Genomic DNA, 18,275 nt, shown 5'->3' with positions numbered 1-18,275 from the left:
AGAATTCTGAGGTAAGGGTGCCCCAGTTGGTTGCAGATAGGGTTTTAGCTGAGCTCTGGTTTCATGCCAGTGTCCCTGGCACCACACTCAGCCACTTTGTCTGTTGCAGGGAAGCTATATGCTGTTGGGGGTTATGATGGAGCTTCCCGCCAGTGTCTGAGCACTGTGGAGCAGTACAACCCAGCGACCAATGAGTGGACATACGTGGCGGACATGAGCACCCGTCGCAGTGGCGCAGGTATGGGAGAACCTCGGGATGCTGGCTGTGTCTGATTTGCTCACAAGTGGGTCTTTACATTTTTTTGTTTGTTTGTTTCATTTTAGATTCAGAGGGTACATGTGCAGGTTTGTTACATGGATATACTGCATAACAGTCGGGTTTGGGCTTCTAGTGTACCCATCACCCAAATAGTGACCATTGTACCTAATGGGTAATTTTTCAACCTTCACCCTCCTTCCAGCCTCATCCCTTTTGGAATCCCCAGTGTCTATTGTTCTCATCTTTATGTCCATGTATACCCATTATTTAGCCTGTACATGTAAGTGAGAAGATACGGTATTTGATTTTCTGTTTCTGGGTTATCTCACTTAGGATTATGGCTTCCAGCTCCATCCACGTTGCTGCAAAGGACATAATTTCACCCTTTATTTGGCTGCATAAGATTCCATGGTGTATACATACTGTATTTTCTTTAATCAGCCATTGATGGATACTTAGATTGGTTATATGACTTTGCTGTTGTCAATAGTGCTGCTTTAAACGTAACGACTGTACATGTCTTTTTAGTATAATGATTTCTTTTCCTTTGCATAGATACCCAGTAGTGGGATTGCTGGGTCAAATGGTAGTTATATTTTGAGTTCTTTGAGAAATCCCCATACTGTTTTTCCATAGAGGTTGTATTAATTTATATTTCCACAACAGTGTATAAGCATACCCTTTTCTCTGCAACCATGCTAATGTCTTTTTTTTTTTTTTTTTTTTTTTTGAGATGGAGTCTCACTCTGTTGCCCAGGCTGGAGTGCAGTGGCGCCATCTTGGCTCACTGCAAGCTCCGCCTCCCTGCAAACTCCGCCTCCTGGGTTCACGCCATTCTTCTGCGTCAGCCTCCTGAGTAGCAGGGACTACAGGCACCCACCACCATGCCCAGCTAATTTTTTGTATTTGTAGTAGAGATGGGGTTTCACTGTGTTAGCCAGGATGGTCTCGATCTCCTGACCTCGTGATCCATCTGCCTCAGCCTCCCAAAGTGCTGGGATTGCAGGTGTGAGCCACTGCACCCAGCCTTTTTTGACTTTTTAATAATAGCCATCTGACAAGTATAAGATGATATCTCATTGTGGCTTTAATCTTCCTTTTTCTGATGATAATCATCAGATGTTAAGCAGTTTTTCATATGATTATTGGCCACTGGAGTGCCTTATTTTGAGAAATGTCTGTATGTATATCCTTTGCCTGCTTATTAATGGGGTTGTTTTTTCCTTGTTGAGTTGTTGGAGTTCCTTGTATATTCTGGACATTAGTCCTTTGTTGGGGGCATAATTTGCAAATATTTTCTCCCATTCTGTAGGTTGACTGTTTACTCTGTTGATAATTTCTTATGCTGTGCAGAAGCCTTTTTTTGTTTGTTTGTTTAATTAAATTCCATTTGTCTATTTTTGTTTTTGTTGCACTTGCTGTTGGCATCTTAGTCATAAATTCTTTGCCTAGGCCAATGCCCTGAAGAGTTTTTCCTAGGTTTTCTTCTAGGACTTTTATAGTTTCAGGTCTTACATTTAAGTCTTTAATCCATCTTCAGTTAATTTTTGTATATGGTAAGAGACAGAGGTCTAGTTTCATTCTTGTGTATGTGGCTAGCCACATACAGCACCATTTATTGAATAGAGTGTCTTTTCCCTATTGTTTTATTTTTGTCGACTTTTTTGAAGATCAGCTTGTTTTAAGTATGTGGCTTTGTTTCGGGGTTCTCTATTCTGTTCCATTGATCTCTGTGTCTATTTTTGTACCAGTACCATGCTGTTTTAGTTACTATAGCCTTGTAATATAATTTGAAGTCAGGTAATGTGATACTTCTGGCTTTGTTCTTTTTGGTTAAGATTGGCTTTGGCTATTCGGGCTCTTTTTTGGTTCTATATAAACTTTAGGATTGTTTATTCTAATTCTATGAAGAATGGTGTTGATAGTTTGATAGGAATTGTGTTGAATCTGTAGATTCCTTCAGGGAATATGGTCATTTTAATGACATTGATTCTTCCAATACATGAGTATGGGATGTTTTTCCATTTGTTTGTGTAATCTGTGATTTCTTTAGTCAGTCACAAGTGGGTATTGGTTCAACAACCTAACATTTTATTTTAACTCCTCCTTCTTTCGTTTTGCTGTATATAATCCTACTAGCACCTTTGCAGCTAGACACAGCACTTATAAGTTAACCTTTCCTGGGGTATCACTAGAGAATGGATGAGATAATACGCTCCTCATCATCGCTTATGTTTCTATGAAGGTGTTTACATCTTTTGAAAGTGAAGGCTTACTATGTGCCAGGCACTGTCCTAACAAATACTTTTTATGCCTCAATCCATTTAATCCTCACTACAGCCCTACAATGTGGATACAATATGAATTCCACTTATCAGATTTAGAAAGGAAGGCTGCCAGTGGTTGAGTAATTTGCCCAAGGTCATATAATTAGTAATGCTGACTCCAGAGTTAGTTTTTTAAATCCCTAAATTATCAGTCTTATTCCTCTGAAGTAGTAGGACAAGTCTTCAGTTGACAAAGCTGAGCTTGCCTGTCTGGGAATGAAAGCCAAGCTATTAGTGTTCATGTTTGGAGATAACTTATGTCCCCTACTCCCACTTTTCCTCACTTCAATGCATTCCCCAACATGGGAAGAAAATGACTTTCCAAAAGGTTTCCGCTTCTACTTCTTGTCAGAAAACCAGAAGCTCTATGGTCCTTTGGGATTTTTCAGGAAGCGGAGCAACAACCCCTTCTCCCCTGCTTTGTCTTCCCATCCATTGTCTTAGAGGCCCAAAGGGAAGGGTCTGAGGGCAGACAGAGGCATCAGTCCACTGGTTCTTTATTGCTGGTTCCTGTGGTCAGTGGTGACTGATTACCAATCTGATCCTGGTGGGAAGGCTGTGTGACTTCTGAGAAGGGTAGCCACATTCCCACAATGTTATTCCTTTCTCTCTCTCTCTCTTTTTTTTTTTTGTGTATTTTTGGAGATTGAGTTGTGATCTCATTTTATAGTACCAAACATATGACCACTTCCTCAGCATTCTTTAAAAAGTATGCTATTTTAATATTTTTAAAGAGCCTTTGTGTGCTCACTGGTTTCGAAAATAAAATCTGCATGATGCCATTTAAGAAGTGTTTGTGTTTGGAGTGCTATTTTTCAGGAATTTTTATCTCTGCTGATTCTGACAGGTTGGCCCTTCCTGAATGTGCAGCCATTGCCTGGAAGTCAGGAGGCCCGGGACTTGGTGCTGGGTCTGCTCTCATTTGCCATATGACCTTCCTTGGGCAAATCCCTTCCCTTATTCTGGCCTCTAATTCCTTATATGTGAAATGAGTGGGTTGTAGGGTTGTAGTAGATGTTCCCTAAGAACCAAGTCAATCCACAAATCCCATGATTCTTTTCCTGTCGTAAACCTCTTTCGGAAATTTTGGTTTCTAAAGTTTTGGTAGAGTCTTCTTCGTACTCCCTAGAAATCCTCTGTTGTGACGTAAGGGGTGAGAGCTCAGCATGCCTGGGGCAGCACACCCTGAGATGCCTCACCGCTCCTAGGGCTGAAAGCCTGGGGAGGCAGCCGGGCGTGAAGCCGCCAGGGCAGACCTGCGTTAGGAAGCTCAGGCTTGTCTCTGTGGAGGGAGCCACCTTTGGAGACTACAGCTGCTTTGTCTCTGCCAAGCTGCTGAAATGGTTATTGCTGGGTGGACATTACCTGGCCCTATTCCTGTCTCTTACCTACACTGGAGGACCTGGAGGGTGACACGTCTGTTGCCTGGGAGTGCAGTGTCCCTGGGAGGCACACTGACCTTGATTTAGGAAATCAAAACCAAGCCTTTTTCCTGAGGTTACTGTCAGAGCCCTGGCCTCCGACTCCCAGGTCAGCCTTTCTTCAGTGCTTCACTTTCGTGAGATTTGGGCAAGTCTCACCTCTGGAGTTGGGAACCCACATACTTATCAAGGTTGGTGTTCTTGTTGGCTGAAGACCCAGAGACCAGAGGCCCTGGCTTTTGGCTGCCTGAGGCCCTTTGAGGTGCCAGGAGCGCCTGTGGCTCTAGGTCCAGGACGCCGCTGCATGAATGTTTATGGATGAGGCTGCACTAGGGCAGAGGCAGAGTTGCCTGAGTGCCTGGAAGGCAGCTCGCTTCCTCAGCAGGGTGTGGGCAATGCTACCAGATGGTTAGGGGAAAAAGAGGCCATCTCTCAGGGAATGCGTGTTCCTGCTGAGCATGGAGGAAAGGAAGGTGAGGCAGCTTTGGAACTCAACTAATTGTATTAAACCTGTCAGTTAGAGAGAGCCATTGTTGATACGACAGCGCCATCTGCTGTTAGTTTAGAGCAACTGCTGGGAGCCACTAGCATAACCACATAATTGCTGGGAGGGATTTTATTAATTTATATTTTTGTCATTCAAGCAATATTTCTTGAGAACCTACTGCCGTGGGGCACAGGGAAGCAGACGAGGACAGGGTAAAAACAGTCCTCATCCATATGGAGTTATAGTCTACAAATCTGGTTCTTGGGTCTGAAACCTGGCTGCACATCCCAGTCACCTGAGGAACTTTTTCTGACTCCTGACCAGTGTGGAATCTATCTTGTAAAAAGCTTCCCAGTCCATTGAGATGCAGCCTGCCCACGGAGTGGAGTAGTCTGTGGTCCATGGGAACTACTGATCTAGTACAACTCTTTCCCTTTACAAATAGGGAAACTGAGGCCCAGAAAGGGGAAGGGTCACCTAGTGAGCAAGTCAGAGAGGCAAGTCCAGAACACAGGTGTCCTAGCTACCAGGTCAGTTGCACTTTCTAGATACTGTGCTGTCTTCCCTCTTTATGGCTTTCATCTTCTTGTTGTATAAAAGGATTTTAAAAGATTATACTAAAACTTGTAAACAAAGCAATTCTAGCACTCAGCTCAGGCCGATCAACATGGTTAGTGATCTAATAATGCCCTCTGCAGTACAGGAGGAGAGAAGTGGGCAGAAAGGTCAGCTTCTGCTTACATGACCAGCAGGGAGGCCTCCTTAATAATAATTTCAGCACTTTTGCTGTGTCGCTAGTTTCAATTTTTAACTCTTTTTAATCAACTAATATAAGGATGAGTAAGTAATACAACATTGTAGGAAAACTTAGGCAATATAGATAGGCAAAAAAGGAAAATGAATGTAATTTACCACTCAGAAATAATTATTCTTAATATTTTAATGGATTTCTTTCAGTATTTTTTGTCCTTTTTTCTTTGCTTATGAACATCGTCCCCTGTATGTATATATGTATGTATATGTTTATGTTTTTTCAAAACAGAATTTGGGTCACATTTGCTTTATACTTCAAAGTTTTGAGGTTGCGAGTCTTATGAGGGGGCAGGTAGGGTGTCATTATATTTGTTTTACAGATGAGGACACTGAGGTCCAGGGAGACAAACTGGCACTCCCCAAGTCCCCTTGCTGGTCAGGGCTGTCCAGGACTGGACCCCAGGCCTCCTGATTTCTGGTTACTGTAGCCAGCCTGAGGCTGGGACACTGTGCTCTGCCTTTCAGGGGTTGGAGTGCTTAGCGGACAGCTGTACGCCACAGGTGGGCATGATGGGCCTTTGGTGAGGAAGAGCGTTGAGGTTTACGATCCTGGAACAAATACCTGGAAGCAAGTGGCAGACATGAACATGTGCCGGCGCAATGCAGGTAATGACTGCTCTCTCCATCTCCCCTTTGGGGGTCGTGTGCCTTTTCTCCCTGAAGACACTGGCTGTAAACATCAGGGAGATTCCCAGGGTCTGGAGCTGAGTGTATATCCTGAACAGGGAGTGTCCATTTTCCAGGTGGGCTCTCGGTTAGAGGAGGGGAGAAATTGAGACCCCGAAAGCTAGCTGAAGATCCTGCAACCTAGATGCAGAGGATCGCCTTCCTCCCCACTGAAGGGTGATGACTTTTACCACACACGGATGAGCACAGACCTGGAAAAGTCCTTTGGTTGCCGTCAGTACCCCTTGCCCGACAGCTTTGTAGGTAGCTAAGCTCAGGGCTCTGTGGACAAGGGCCAGAAAATGGCACTTGGTTCTATCTATTCTTTGCCAGTGCCTGGCTAGGAGAACCTCTCATTTCCTACTTGAAACCAGTCTCCTTCCTTGCAGGGACAGTTGGACCCTTGATCAGTTCTCCTTTCCTTATTGCTTTCTTTGTATTCCTGTCTCTCCTTTCCTTCTTGTCTCCTATGCCTTCCTGTAGGAATGATTTACTGTAGAGTATTTAGGTTTATATTTCCTGGAGCATGAGGCCCCTTTTAAGCTATTTCCTTTTTGAGCTTTGCCTTGTGGGTTGTGTACTGTGCCAGTATACCTTTATGCCTCTTTGCTCTAGGACAGTGTTGGCTTAGCCCAACTTCCCAGGCTGGAAAGACACACAGGTGACTTTCAGGCAGATCCATTTTCATTATTCTCATATTACCTGTTTGCTAAGCCCATTCGTGTCTGACTTGGAAGTGTAAACAGGGGCTGAGGGGATGTTTATTAATTTACTCGTTGCCTAAGCCTGCTGTGATAGAAGTTCTCATTTGGCTTGAAGCCACATGAGCAAAGAATTACAGGACCCTTAAGGCAGCTAGTCTATCTAGAACCTGGGAATTCAGTTTAGATGTAAATGTGTGTTTGCATAAAATTCATGCATAGATATTTCTATTTTTTAATAACAAAAATGGAATTACACTATAACACTATTTTGTAACCTGTTTTTTTTTTTTTTTAAAAAAACTCACTTTACAATCTCTCATGAATATCTTATTACAACACTAAACTTACTTATATGATATTATTTTAAATGACTATATCATAATTTAAACAATCTACTATTGGACACAGGTTATTTCCATCTTTTTTATACTATAAGTAATACTTTAGTTATTATAAATGGTCTTTGTAGCTAAATCAGTGCACACATTTAAAATTCTTTCTTTAGAATAAAAGGCCAGAAATAGATTTTTTTTTTTTTTTTTTTTGAGACAGGGTCTCGCTCTCTCAGGCTAGATTGTAGTGGCATAATCTTGGCTGTGCAACTCTGCCTCCTGGGCTCAAGAGATCCTCCCACCTCAGCCTTCTGAGTAGTTGGGACCACAGGTATGTGCCATCACATCTGGCTAATGTTTGTATTTTTCGTAGAGACAGGGTTTCACCATGTTGCCCAGGTTGGTCTTGAACTCCTGGGCTCAAGTGATCCATCTGCCTTGGCCTCCCAAAGTGCTGGGATTACAGGTGTGAGCCACTGTGCCTGGCCAGAAGTGGACTTTTTAAATTAGAGGGAGCACGTGTATTTTAGATGCCATCCAGGAAGGTGTCCATTTTATCGTCTCACCAGTATTTGAGAGTACCTTCAGCAACACTGGTAATTGCTACTTTTTGGAGTATCACCAATCCCTTAATCTAATTTTGAAAAACACACAACATATTGGACTATGGCCTTTGAAAGTCTTAATGAGCAATAATTAATTACATTTTCGTACGCCTTAGACCCTGCTGCATGAGACCTTGCCCAAAACCCATCTCACTCTGAGATCAGGGTGGGAGCTGTTCCTCATCCCTGGGAGCTGTGTGTGAATGTAGACCCCAGACTTGTAAAGGGATAACAGACATAACCATCAGCATCACACAGTGTGGATACACCATAGGGCTTATCCGGGAAAAACTTAGCAGCAGAGAAGTAGTAGCATGCATGAAGTCCCCTGAATTGTTTTATTCTCTAGCTCAGGCCTGGCACAGGAGGTCTGTGTACACCTTTCCAGTAGAGAGGGGTCTGTGCCCATATGCTCTACATACTTATGGTGTAGGTATGTGTGTGGCGGAGGGCATACACTTTATAAGTAATCAGACCCCCTGGTCAGGGAAATGATCTTGTTAGGAAGAAGGATCCTTGGAGCCCAGTGGCTGTTGTCAATATTTTCTTCCACTTAGCAAACTCAAACCTGTGGAGCCAAATCCCCGTTGTATTACCATGAAGGGAGGAAAAGAGCCTCCCAGGCTCTCTGGATTTGTCTCTTGATCAATTCTGATCTCTTGGTGCGCCTGCTGTGATGTCTCCTATGGCTTTTGTTTGACTCCCAGGGGTCTGTGCAGTGAATGGGCTCCTGTATGTGGTTGGAGGGGATGATGGGTCCTGCAACTTGGCTTCGGTGGAGTACTACAATCCTGTCACTGACAAATGGACACTGCTTCCAACCAACATGAGCACGGGGCGGAGCTATGCAGGTCAGTGTGTGCCATCTCCATGCCCATCCCAGAGGCCTCCAACACACTGGGGGAATGAGGAGTGGGTGGGCCGGTGGGATGAGGGGATGTGAGCTTGCTTAACTTGGGCCTGAGTGCCTCCTCCAGGGATGACAGGTAATTGTTACATGGTCACCACTCTTTCATTCTGAGCTCATGACAGATACTGATAATTAGCACTTATTACCCCCTGCCCCTGCCCTGACCCTGTGAACCTGAAGGTAGCCTCAGAATTTATAATGTTTGTTCCATCGAGCCACTCCAACTGAACTGAGTTGTCACAAGAGATTTTAGAATTTCATTGCCATTCCTGGTTTACTTTGTGCCAGGCTCCTAGATGGCATAAGATGCAATTCTTGCTGTCCAGAGTTGAATTGGACAACTGGGAAGACAAGATGATGTATATACAAATTCTAAATGACATACACTAGACAGGCTTTAGCACATGAGAGACTGGTGAGAACTGGCAAAGCCAGGGAACCCTTCCTGGAGGAGACAGGCTCAATTACACTTTGAGGCTGGATCACAATCACACAAATGGCTGTCCTTTACTGGGTGGCTGGCCCCGTGCCATGGGGCAGTGGGTTAGGAACAGAGTGTGCATTTGTTTTCATCTTTTCAGCAACTCTTGGGCTGAATGGGACTGTATCCATTTATTTTATGGATGATGAAACTGAGGTTTGGAGAGTTTAAGTAACTTGCTGAAGGCCACACAGCTAATAAATGGCAAAGTCAGTTCAAACCCAGAGTTCTAAGTCCATGCCCTTTGTGCTACCCCAGCTTAGGGTAAGCCTTAGAGTAAGGCACCAGGCGGGTGTGGAAGCTTCTTCTTGGGGAGTGTGTGTGAGGGGTTTGGTGAGTGGCAGGGGCAGGGGTGGCGTCAGAGTTGGTGTTTCTCTCTATGGGGAGATGAGCAAATATATATCCATAGTGTAGTTCAGTTCCTTGTATCTGGTTTTCCAGAATCTGGAATAGAGATAACATTATTTATCCAGCACACACAGAACATACCAGGCATTATCCAAAGTATTTGATAGTCATTATGTCTTTTAATCCATACCACAACTCCAGGGATATTCTTCCAATTCCCATTTTGCGTTATAAAGGTCAGTCATTCCATCTAGTTTGACTGCAGAGGAAGATTGTGCTGTGCAGATTTGAAGGAGTTTGCAGCACAGTCTTTCAACGTAAGACTTCTGTTGCAATGGACTTTAACTTTTTTCTTCCTTTAGAGTTTTTTTCACCTTGTAATGCTTTTCTTGGCTAAGTATAAAACATTTTAGAAGAAGTTTGGTCCTGGAGTAATTCTGTTCTGGGATGAGTGAGACAAGTGAGGATCTTCCCTTGACTCCATGCGTGCCTTAATGAGAGGGGAAGAGTTAAGTGTGGGTGGTTAGAATTTCATATATATGCTGAATATTTCATGTACCTTTCTTCATTGTCTGCCCTCTCCAGAAGTAGGTAGGAAGCAGACAAGCAAACCTGCAATTTTATGTTCAAACCCACTTACTGAGTCTATTAAAGTCTAAGGAAATGTTCCAGAATGCAAAGATTTGTGGACAGTTATTTATTGGGGCCTTACTCATGATAGGAAAAAACTGAGAATAACTTAATGTCTGACATGAGGGAAATAGTTAATAATCTATGGGATATTTATATAGTGTATGATTTTTAATGTTATGAGAAAACATTTGTAATAGCCTGTTAGGTTAAAAAAGGATGCAAAGTTGTATGAACCTTGTGAACTCACACATGTAGTCCTGTATTGCTGGTAGCGGGAGTGGGGGCTGAATAGCTGCTGCTTCTTCTGCAGATGGATATTGGAGTCAGATGTGAATTTGAATCCCAGCTCTGCCACTAGCCCTGAGTCTCTGGGCCAGATATCCTATCATACTGAACCCCTGTTGTCTTATTTGTAAAATGGGAATAAAATTAGACTAAGCCTTTTAGGGTGCTGTGAGAATGAAATGCAGTAATACTTGTGAAGAGCTAAGCACAATGCCTGCCTGGCAGTAGACACCATGCAGTAAATGATTGTAATTATTATTAGATGCTAGAAAGTATTCCAAAAAGACAGTGGTGGTTTTCTTTGTGTGAAGGGATTAAAGCTTTTTTCTTTGTGTTCTGCATTTTCCAGATTTCCCATAATGAGAATATATTACTTTTATAATCAAGATAAAGGTTATATGAAAAAGCAACACAGGAGCCTGCTTTCAAAAACAAAAAGCTACCTTCTGAAAGAGATGTCTGAGATTCAAGTAAGATGCTGTCAAGACCAGGCACCTGGACTCAGGTTCTGCCTGCCTCGAAGCTTCAATGTCTGCACCTTTAGCCAGGAATAAACAGGAAATAGATGTCTTAGCAGAATATCTCCAGTGGGGTATCCTGGCTTGCTTTTAGCCATGTTCTGTCAATCTCATCTTCAACCAGAACATTTTATAGTTGTGGGACTATGTTAAAATAAGGCTCCAGTAACCATCCTGCCTGGAGACACCTATAAGTTAGGATTTCGTTTAGCAACAGGCACCAGAAACCCTGACAGATACTTTCCTAAATAAGGAAGTGAGTGTATTTGTCTCAAGTAGAAAGAAATCCAAGGTTGGCCTGGGGGCTCAGACTGACATTGAAGAACCAGGTTTCTCTTCTCTTTTCTGTTCTGCCAGCTTTATCAAGGGCTGCTGCCTCCCCTTGGCCTTGCGTGAGCATTCCAGTCACAACAAGAACAAAGCCAGCGTTGCAACACTGGCACACTTGCCTTTATAGTCTTATTGGCCAGCACTGGGTCACATGGCACATCTAACTGCCAGGCAGTCTGGGAACCCGAGCTTTCAACTTGCTGGTGGCTGTAGTCAAGGACAGCAAGTTGGAAGGATGTTGACGGAATCAACCTGTACTATCTGATATGTAGCCTCAGTCCCTTACAGTGAGGTTCTGGGTCATGCGTGGATTTATAGTTAGGTGTTGAGCGTGGTTCACCCGGACTAAAACAGTAACACAGCGTACATGTCTAGAGCATTTATCAAAGTCGAGATTGTCACATTGGCAGGGTCTGTTAGATGATATTCGTGTGGGAACTGAGCATAAAGAGGTCAAAGAACTTGCCAAAGGCCATAGTGCAGGTTGACTGGTGGCAGAGTTAGGATTGGAATTCAGTCTTTCTTGCTCCCATGAAGGCAGCCTACTATACTTTCCACTTCATTCCAGTGTCTTCTAAAAGTAGAGATGAATCACCCATCGCTTCTCTTACAATGATTCAAATTTAGAGCTGCATAGCTGCCCCTGGGCACTGAGCATTGTTGGGCTGGGTGCTAGGGCTGGGAACGGGAGTCACCACAGTGAGTCCATGTGATGACACCCGGTGAGGCCACTAGCCAGCGGTGTTTGAGGGACTGTGCTCGTAGGTTCAAGTGTCTTGCCAGGACTTGGCTCTTGGAGTGGGGAGCGGCCAGCTGCTAGCAGCCTGAGTCTACAGACACTTCGATATTAGGATAAAAATTGTACACATTTCCCTTGGCTGTGACTCAGGATATCTTGGATTCATGAACTCACTGGGACTCTGAGTAATTTTGGAGAAGCTAAGATGATAACTTTCTCCCCCTTTCTTATTAGGTGTTGCCGTGATTCACAAGTCCTTGTGACCCAAAATCCCACTGCCAGGAGGTGGAGGAAGGAGCAGGTGCTGCCTGTGACTCTAAACAGCAGGACCTTGGTGACTGGATTCAACTCCCTTGGGAGGGTCTGTGCTGCTATGAGAACTGCTGTCCTCTGACTTGGCAGACTGGTGTTGTTCATCGCAGTGTGGACACCATTACCCACCCCCGCTCCCCTGAGGTGCTCTGGCCTATGCCCTGAGCAATGGGGTCCTGACAGCCCCAGGCAGCACCTTTGGGCTTTGTTTTGGTGTTTCTACAGGGACCATACAGACCCTGGAATGTGTGTGTGTGTGTAGAACATGGTGTTTCTCTAAGTTGGGGGGTGAGCGTGTGTGACAGTCTACTGGATTTCTTTGCTACTGATCCTTTCGCTGTGTTAAAAATCAAATCACAGAGACCTCTCTTCTGGATTTGTCCCATGGGGACCCTGAGACTACTAAAGCTGCTTTCTTCCGAAGGTCCAGTTGGACAGTCTGGGAATGTCCAGAAATAACCAGTGAGGGGGCAGTTCCCTGGCCACACCCACTTATGTACTTTAACTACTGTGACTTTGTCTGCAGAAGAGCTAGAGAATTTTCAAAGCTGCACCGTGTCCTCTGTGTGCTAGAATAAGGGACAAATGGGTTCCCTGCGCTTCTCAGCCCACTGTTTTTCCTTGAGTTCTCCTACAGGAAGCAGATGAGAACTGCTCAGTCTTCAGGTTTAGGCCATTGGTCTTTGATGTCATAGATTCCAGGCCTGGGAGATATTATGTCTCTTCGGCTGGGAAAACTAGCTCTTCAGAGAAGCCTCGGGTAACACTGAAAAAAAAAAAAAAAAAAAAACAACAAAAACCAGGAAAAAAACAAAAAACCAAAAACCAAAGTGGTAAGGATTCAGTTCCTGCCTGTAATGGTCTCAGAGAGGGTCCTACTTTTAGGTTTTCCCAGGATGGGACAGTCCCCATTTATACTTAATATCCGGGTTTAATTATTCACAGCACCCCGTTTTACTCTCTTAAGTGTTCTGGTTTGGAGGATAAATAAGAGGCCACCCTCCTCCAAATGCAAATACAGATTTGTGCCTGTGTTGGATGGAGTCGTGTGTGATTCAGATGGACGTTGGATGGCTTCAAAGGAATATACCACTAGAGCTGGCCCTTGGCGCTTTGTGACAGTGGTCAAGTCTGTCTAATGTCCTTGTCTTCTTTTTCTTGTGCTTTCCCCCATTCCAGGGTGTGCACCCTCTCCCCAAGCCCCAAGAACCTCACTACTGCTTTCCCTGTGAGGTAGGAGGTGTCAGTGGGCCCTGGGTTTGAGGCCTCCTGAGGTGTGCTTGCATTTTAAAAAGGGAGCTTGGGAAGAGCTTTGCTAATTCACAGGTAAAAATGATTAATGATAGAGCTTCAAGCATCTTGAGGAGTGGGCATTTGAGGGTGCATGGAGTAATTTGTCTTTAAAAAACTTTAAAGTTGTGCTGTTCGTAAACTAGCAAATTGCTCATGCTGGAATTTCTGGCATAAGCATGGGAAGTCTTGTGTCTGGAGAATAGTCTCATACCTTGCAGTCTGGGACACTCCCTACTTTGAGAATCTACCTACAGGAAGCCAAGGAACTTTATAAATCCTGATGTTGGACTTCTGATACGACTGGGCTACTTCCAAGCAGGTGCTGCAGGAGATTGGCATCCCCCAACCCCTGCAGTCAGAAACCCCGAAGTCTTCCCCGCCAGTGGGCCGCTTTGTATATTTACTGTATATTTATTGTGCCCCAAATGTGCAACTCTCCTAAAGACAAAACTTCTCTTTCTGATGTTAAGCACATGTTTCTTCAACAAGACGCTTGGAGAACAACAAGGTACCCAGAAGTTGTAGAAGCCTTCAGAAGAGGCTAAAATATCCAGCTTTGGGGGACCTGGAAGAAATGTCTCCAAAGGAAGCAAGGCATGTTTTAGTTGAGTACTGTGGTCTCACTATGAAGTGGGGATGACGGTGGCTTCAGAACTCTACCTGGCTGTGGGTTGGAAGCTGATGGAATGAGAAATGTCCTTTCTCCTTCTCTGAGGAAATTTTGAGTCTTGTTTTGGTGTGTCTGTGTAATGGGGATGGGGTTGGGGTTGGGATCTGATGTATGCCGTCCACAGAAGCTCTCAATTTCAGATGACAGGTGAATTCCACGTCCCTCCCCCACCATTGAGAAGCTAGACTTTCGTGCTGGAGAGGCTATTTTTTTATGTGTCATCTTCCAGGGAAGGGTCCCTCCACTGAAAGCTAGTCAGTCATGTTTTCTGTTTTTGGATTTTTGCAATTGGTTTCGCCTCATGTCTCCCTCCCTACAAAGCACTGCCTCTGCTGGGCGTGCTGGCGAGGCTGTGTCTGTTTCACCCTCGTGTGTCGTTTCTCACGGGGACCAGAACACTGGTACGTCATCACCAAAGCCAATCTGCTCCAGCTGCCCACAGATGCCACCAAAACCTGCTATCTCTTCATTACCAGGTAGGATTCTCTTTCCCCAGTGGACACAGCAGGCTATTTTCGAGTTTGTGCTGGTCACATGGTAGATGAAGCCTCTTACTGCCCCACTTAGGGTGGCCACGGCTGCTTGTGAATGCAGCTTTGCCAGTGGCGTATCTGTCATCTGACTGAGGTGGTGAAATGGAATTGAGGCCCAAGGTTAGAAGCAGCCGAGACGCCACTTGGATACTGATTTGAACAATGTAGAAGTCAGATTCTGAATTCCAAAGTTATTTCTCATAAGTACCCAATGGCATCTCTCCATCTACAAAGTTGCAGTATTATGCAAATGAAAGTGACCTCATTTTCTGCTATGCAATAAGAATACTTAATTCTATTTCCTGACAAGCCAGTTGCAATATCCCCTAAGATGCTTTTTGAGCTGTCTTACTTTGATATCTGTTGTGTAATGTTTGTATATTTCTGAGCCAGATCCTTTCAAATATTGCCTTTTTATAAAATTGAAGCTGTAGGTTTTAGGCTAAAATTTTAATGTAGATATTTTTATAAGATATTTTTTTCAAGATGTTTGAATCGCTTTTTATTGTCCATGATAATATGTTATGTTCTTTGCATCATTCACTCTCAAACATAGTTCATGCCTGTAGCTCTCTTCCTTTTGTTTCTCACCCTCCAGAAGCATCTTTTTCAGCAGCGCCAGGTAGATGAGCCTTTTTTTTTTTTTTTTTCAAATACCATATTCAAGGGAGTCTGCTGCATTTTAAAACACAGTCACTGGTGTTTCTTGAATTGCTAGGGACTGATGTTGTGTTCGACTCAGCTCTTGCCCATCTGTATTGATTGTGTGTGTGTTTTTTTTTTGGAGCCTGCTTTCTGTGGGGGTGAGGCTGGGCTGTCTCATGGTGGCTCCCACTGACGGGCACTGAGGCTGGCACCCTGTGGCATGGAGAAGCCTCAGGGAAAGGCCTGCCCCCCAGCACACACTCCCATAGTTTCCTAGGTCCAGCCGACCATTCCTTATTCTCTTCTATCTCCTTGTTCATCTGAAGCTTCCAATAGCTTGAAGGCTTTGCTGCTGGATGATGCCCTTTTTGGGAGCATCTTGTCTCTGACCTTTGGAAGAGGGGTCAGTCCTCATGATCCCCATGTGTTAAGCATGTGCTTTGCAGGTGCTCACACGACACTTACAACTTACTTCCTGAGCTGTGTCTCTACTCCAGGCTCTGGTTTGTGTATTTATCTGCCATTAGCATCATGATTTTTAAAATTTATTATTATTATTATTGTTGGGACAGGTGCCATTTACATTGCCTCCATGCTCCCCATTTGCACCTAGCTGGATCAGGTTGGGAGGCTGAGCAAACTCGTATTCCAGTTAGTTGGAGTTTTTAAAGGCTCTGTTTGCCTGGAGAAGCAAGGAGGTTAGAATGTATTTTTTTTTTAAGCATTTGCACTATTTAGAGTCCTAAGCCCCTCATGTTCAGCTGTGCTGTGTTTCTACTGACCAAACAGGAGAGCCAGCAGCACTTCCAGCATTTGGGAATGGAAGAGATTACTTCTGTAGTGGATAATTGCAGCCTCATAACCCCTGTGCAGCCTTCGTCATGGGACTCAGTGACTCATGGATATAGCATCAGCCATGGCAGGAATGCACAGGACTGTGGCATTTGCAGCATCAAATTGCCCTAGTGCCATGTTTGGTTATGAGATTGTAAATTATTCGCTCCCCCGTCCTCCCCTCCCCTCGTTTTCAGTGGCAATAGAGGACCCTTGTGCTTTTTGTTTAATTTGCATATTATGTGTAAAATACTTTCTTTGAAAGAAAAGTGAAGACGCTGAATGTGTATGTCTGTGTGGGTGCTCTGTCCCTGTGGTTGTCATAGCCAGTCAGACTTGATCACTGACACCCCGTACAACATGTTGCATAGGTAAGATCCTCGATCTGGTGTTCTCTGCATGGCTGTTAGGGACTGTATATCTTGTAAAAGAACACTTGTCACATGCTTGATCAGTTACAGCGATAGCTGAAGAAACATTTCCTCAAATGTATTATTTTAACAGGAATCATGTTCTAATTTGCCATCCTTTAATTTTAATAAAAGTTGAACTGTGCAAACTTTTCTCAGTATTTCATTTGTGTAGTCCACTCTCTCTGCTATGTCTCAAACATGAAAAGGACGGATTTATTCCTATATGTCTTCGGATTAAAAAAATTTTAAGATGTACTGGACAAGATCTGGGTTCCTTGGTTTCCATCACTGGCCCCAGCAGAGTGCCAGGCCCACAAAGACCTTCTTCAATGAGGCCAAGAGAGGACAGTCCCTCCAGGGGGTGTTAGGTGGTGTGGGCAACTGCCAGATAATCACTGGGAACCATGGAGAGTCAGGTTTGGTGGGGAAGACGGCTAGCTCAGCTGGGCATCACCATTTGGGAGAGGAGCCTTGTATGAAGCGGGGGTGGATCCCTGGCTCAGCTGTAACTTCTCAAAGCCTCCTGGTCAGAGACCGTAGCTCTCTCTCTAGTTAACAAAGCAGTTCCAGGCCCTTTTGAGATGTCAGTAGCTCTGGCCTGTACCAGGTGACAGATGGACAGCACAGAGGTGTTGGACTTCCCTTCAAGCTGGAGAGACTCAAGGGACGAGTGGGAACCCTTAGCCAGATTCCTCTCCATATTTGGGAAAGTAAGTTTTGAGCTCCAAGAGGGCACAGCCTGCTTGACTCACTCTGCACTCCTGGTGCCTGGCACTCAGCTGGCGCTCAGCTGGCACTCAGGAACAGTTGATGGAAGAGCAAAGAAAGGCACGTGGTAGGGCTCGGGTGGCAGTCTCTTTCCTTCCTCCAACTCCTCTCCCCTCTCCTGGGCTGGCCTCTGCCAGAGCCTCTGTTCTCCCAGCTGTCACGACTCACCCTCTGCTCCTGTCGAGCAGTTAGACTGTTCAGAAGAATGAGGTCAGGCCTCTTGGAGCCCCACAGATCCCGAGCAGGTGGGCAGGAATGTGTGCCCCGGGACAGGGGAGGCCCACAAAGGTGAATCCATTTATCTGGGGGTGTGTTGTGAGCAGTGGAGCACACCTGGATGAAACCTACTAACTCTTTTGACCCACAATTGAATTTGCGCATCAGCCTGAGAAGAGGGTTCAGGCTGCGGTTGTTTCAATAATCATAGCAGCTGGCATTTATTTTGCATTTGATGTGTGCCAGGCCCTGTGCCGAATGCTTTAATTCCAGTTAATCTCCATAACACCTCATGGAGGCAAATGACCACATGATGCTCTGCCTAATTCACAGGATTACCGGAGTTAATTAACAGACCCTTGAGAAGAGGTGCAGGCCCCCTCCTCCTACTGAAGCTGCTTGCTGAACTGTGCCATCTTCAAATCCCAGAGGCCATACCCTATGAGTGCATTCTGCAGCTAGGAGGTCACCAGCGTCTGGCCCTCAAGGGTGGGCAGGGAAGCAGATCCCAGAGCTAGGCTGGAGACCCCCTCTGCGGTCAACCTGCTCTGGGCCTCAGCTGGCCTTGGAGAGGCCTGGCGAGGGGCTGATGGCTAGTGAGGGCTTTGTCTCAGGGCACACATATTTCCCCCACTATGCTTCTGGCCTGGTTTCTCCTTACAGGAGAAGTTTCAGAATAATTTCATATTTGGTGGTTTTTCTACCAACTTATGTTTCTATAGTTTACAAATAG

At 44.8% G+C, this 18,275-nt stretch overlaps 1 protein-coding gene across 4 annotated transcripts in view; it reads left to right on the top strand.

Moving 5' to 3' along the window:
* KLHL3 (kelch like family member 3) overlaps nucleotides 1-16,700 on the top strand; it is a 117,297-nt gene extending 100,597 nt beyond the window's left edge. For 3 of the 4 annotated variants that reach the window (XM_025388597.1, XM_025388599.1, XM_025388600.1), the window contains 4 exons: nucleotides 110-238; nucleotides 5,773-5,913; nucleotides 8,322-8,465; nucleotides 12,093-16,700. In XM_025388597.1, coding sequence (XP_025244382.1) covers nucleotides 110-238; nucleotides 5,773-5,913; nucleotides 8,322-8,465; nucleotides 12,093-12,121 — 443 coding nt within the window. In that variant the 3' untranslated portion in view covers nucleotides 12,122-16,700. The remainder of the gene's footprint in view (nucleotides 1-109; nucleotides 239-5,772; nucleotides 5,914-8,321; nucleotides 8,466-12,092) is intronic. The other variant, XM_025388598.1, reaches the window with a different exon arrangement.
* Nucleotides 16,701-18,275: the final 1,575 nt, after the last annotated feature.

The sequence above is a fragment of the Theropithecus gelada genome, chromosome 6 (assembly GCF_003255815.1).
Source record: "Theropithecus gelada isolate Dixy chromosome 6, Tgel_1.0, whole genome shotgun sequence".
Classification (NCBI taxonomy): Eukaryota; Metazoa; Chordata; class Mammalia; order Primates; family Cercopithecidae; genus Theropithecus; species Theropithecus gelada.
This window is presented reverse-complemented; position numbering and strand designations above follow the sequence as displayed.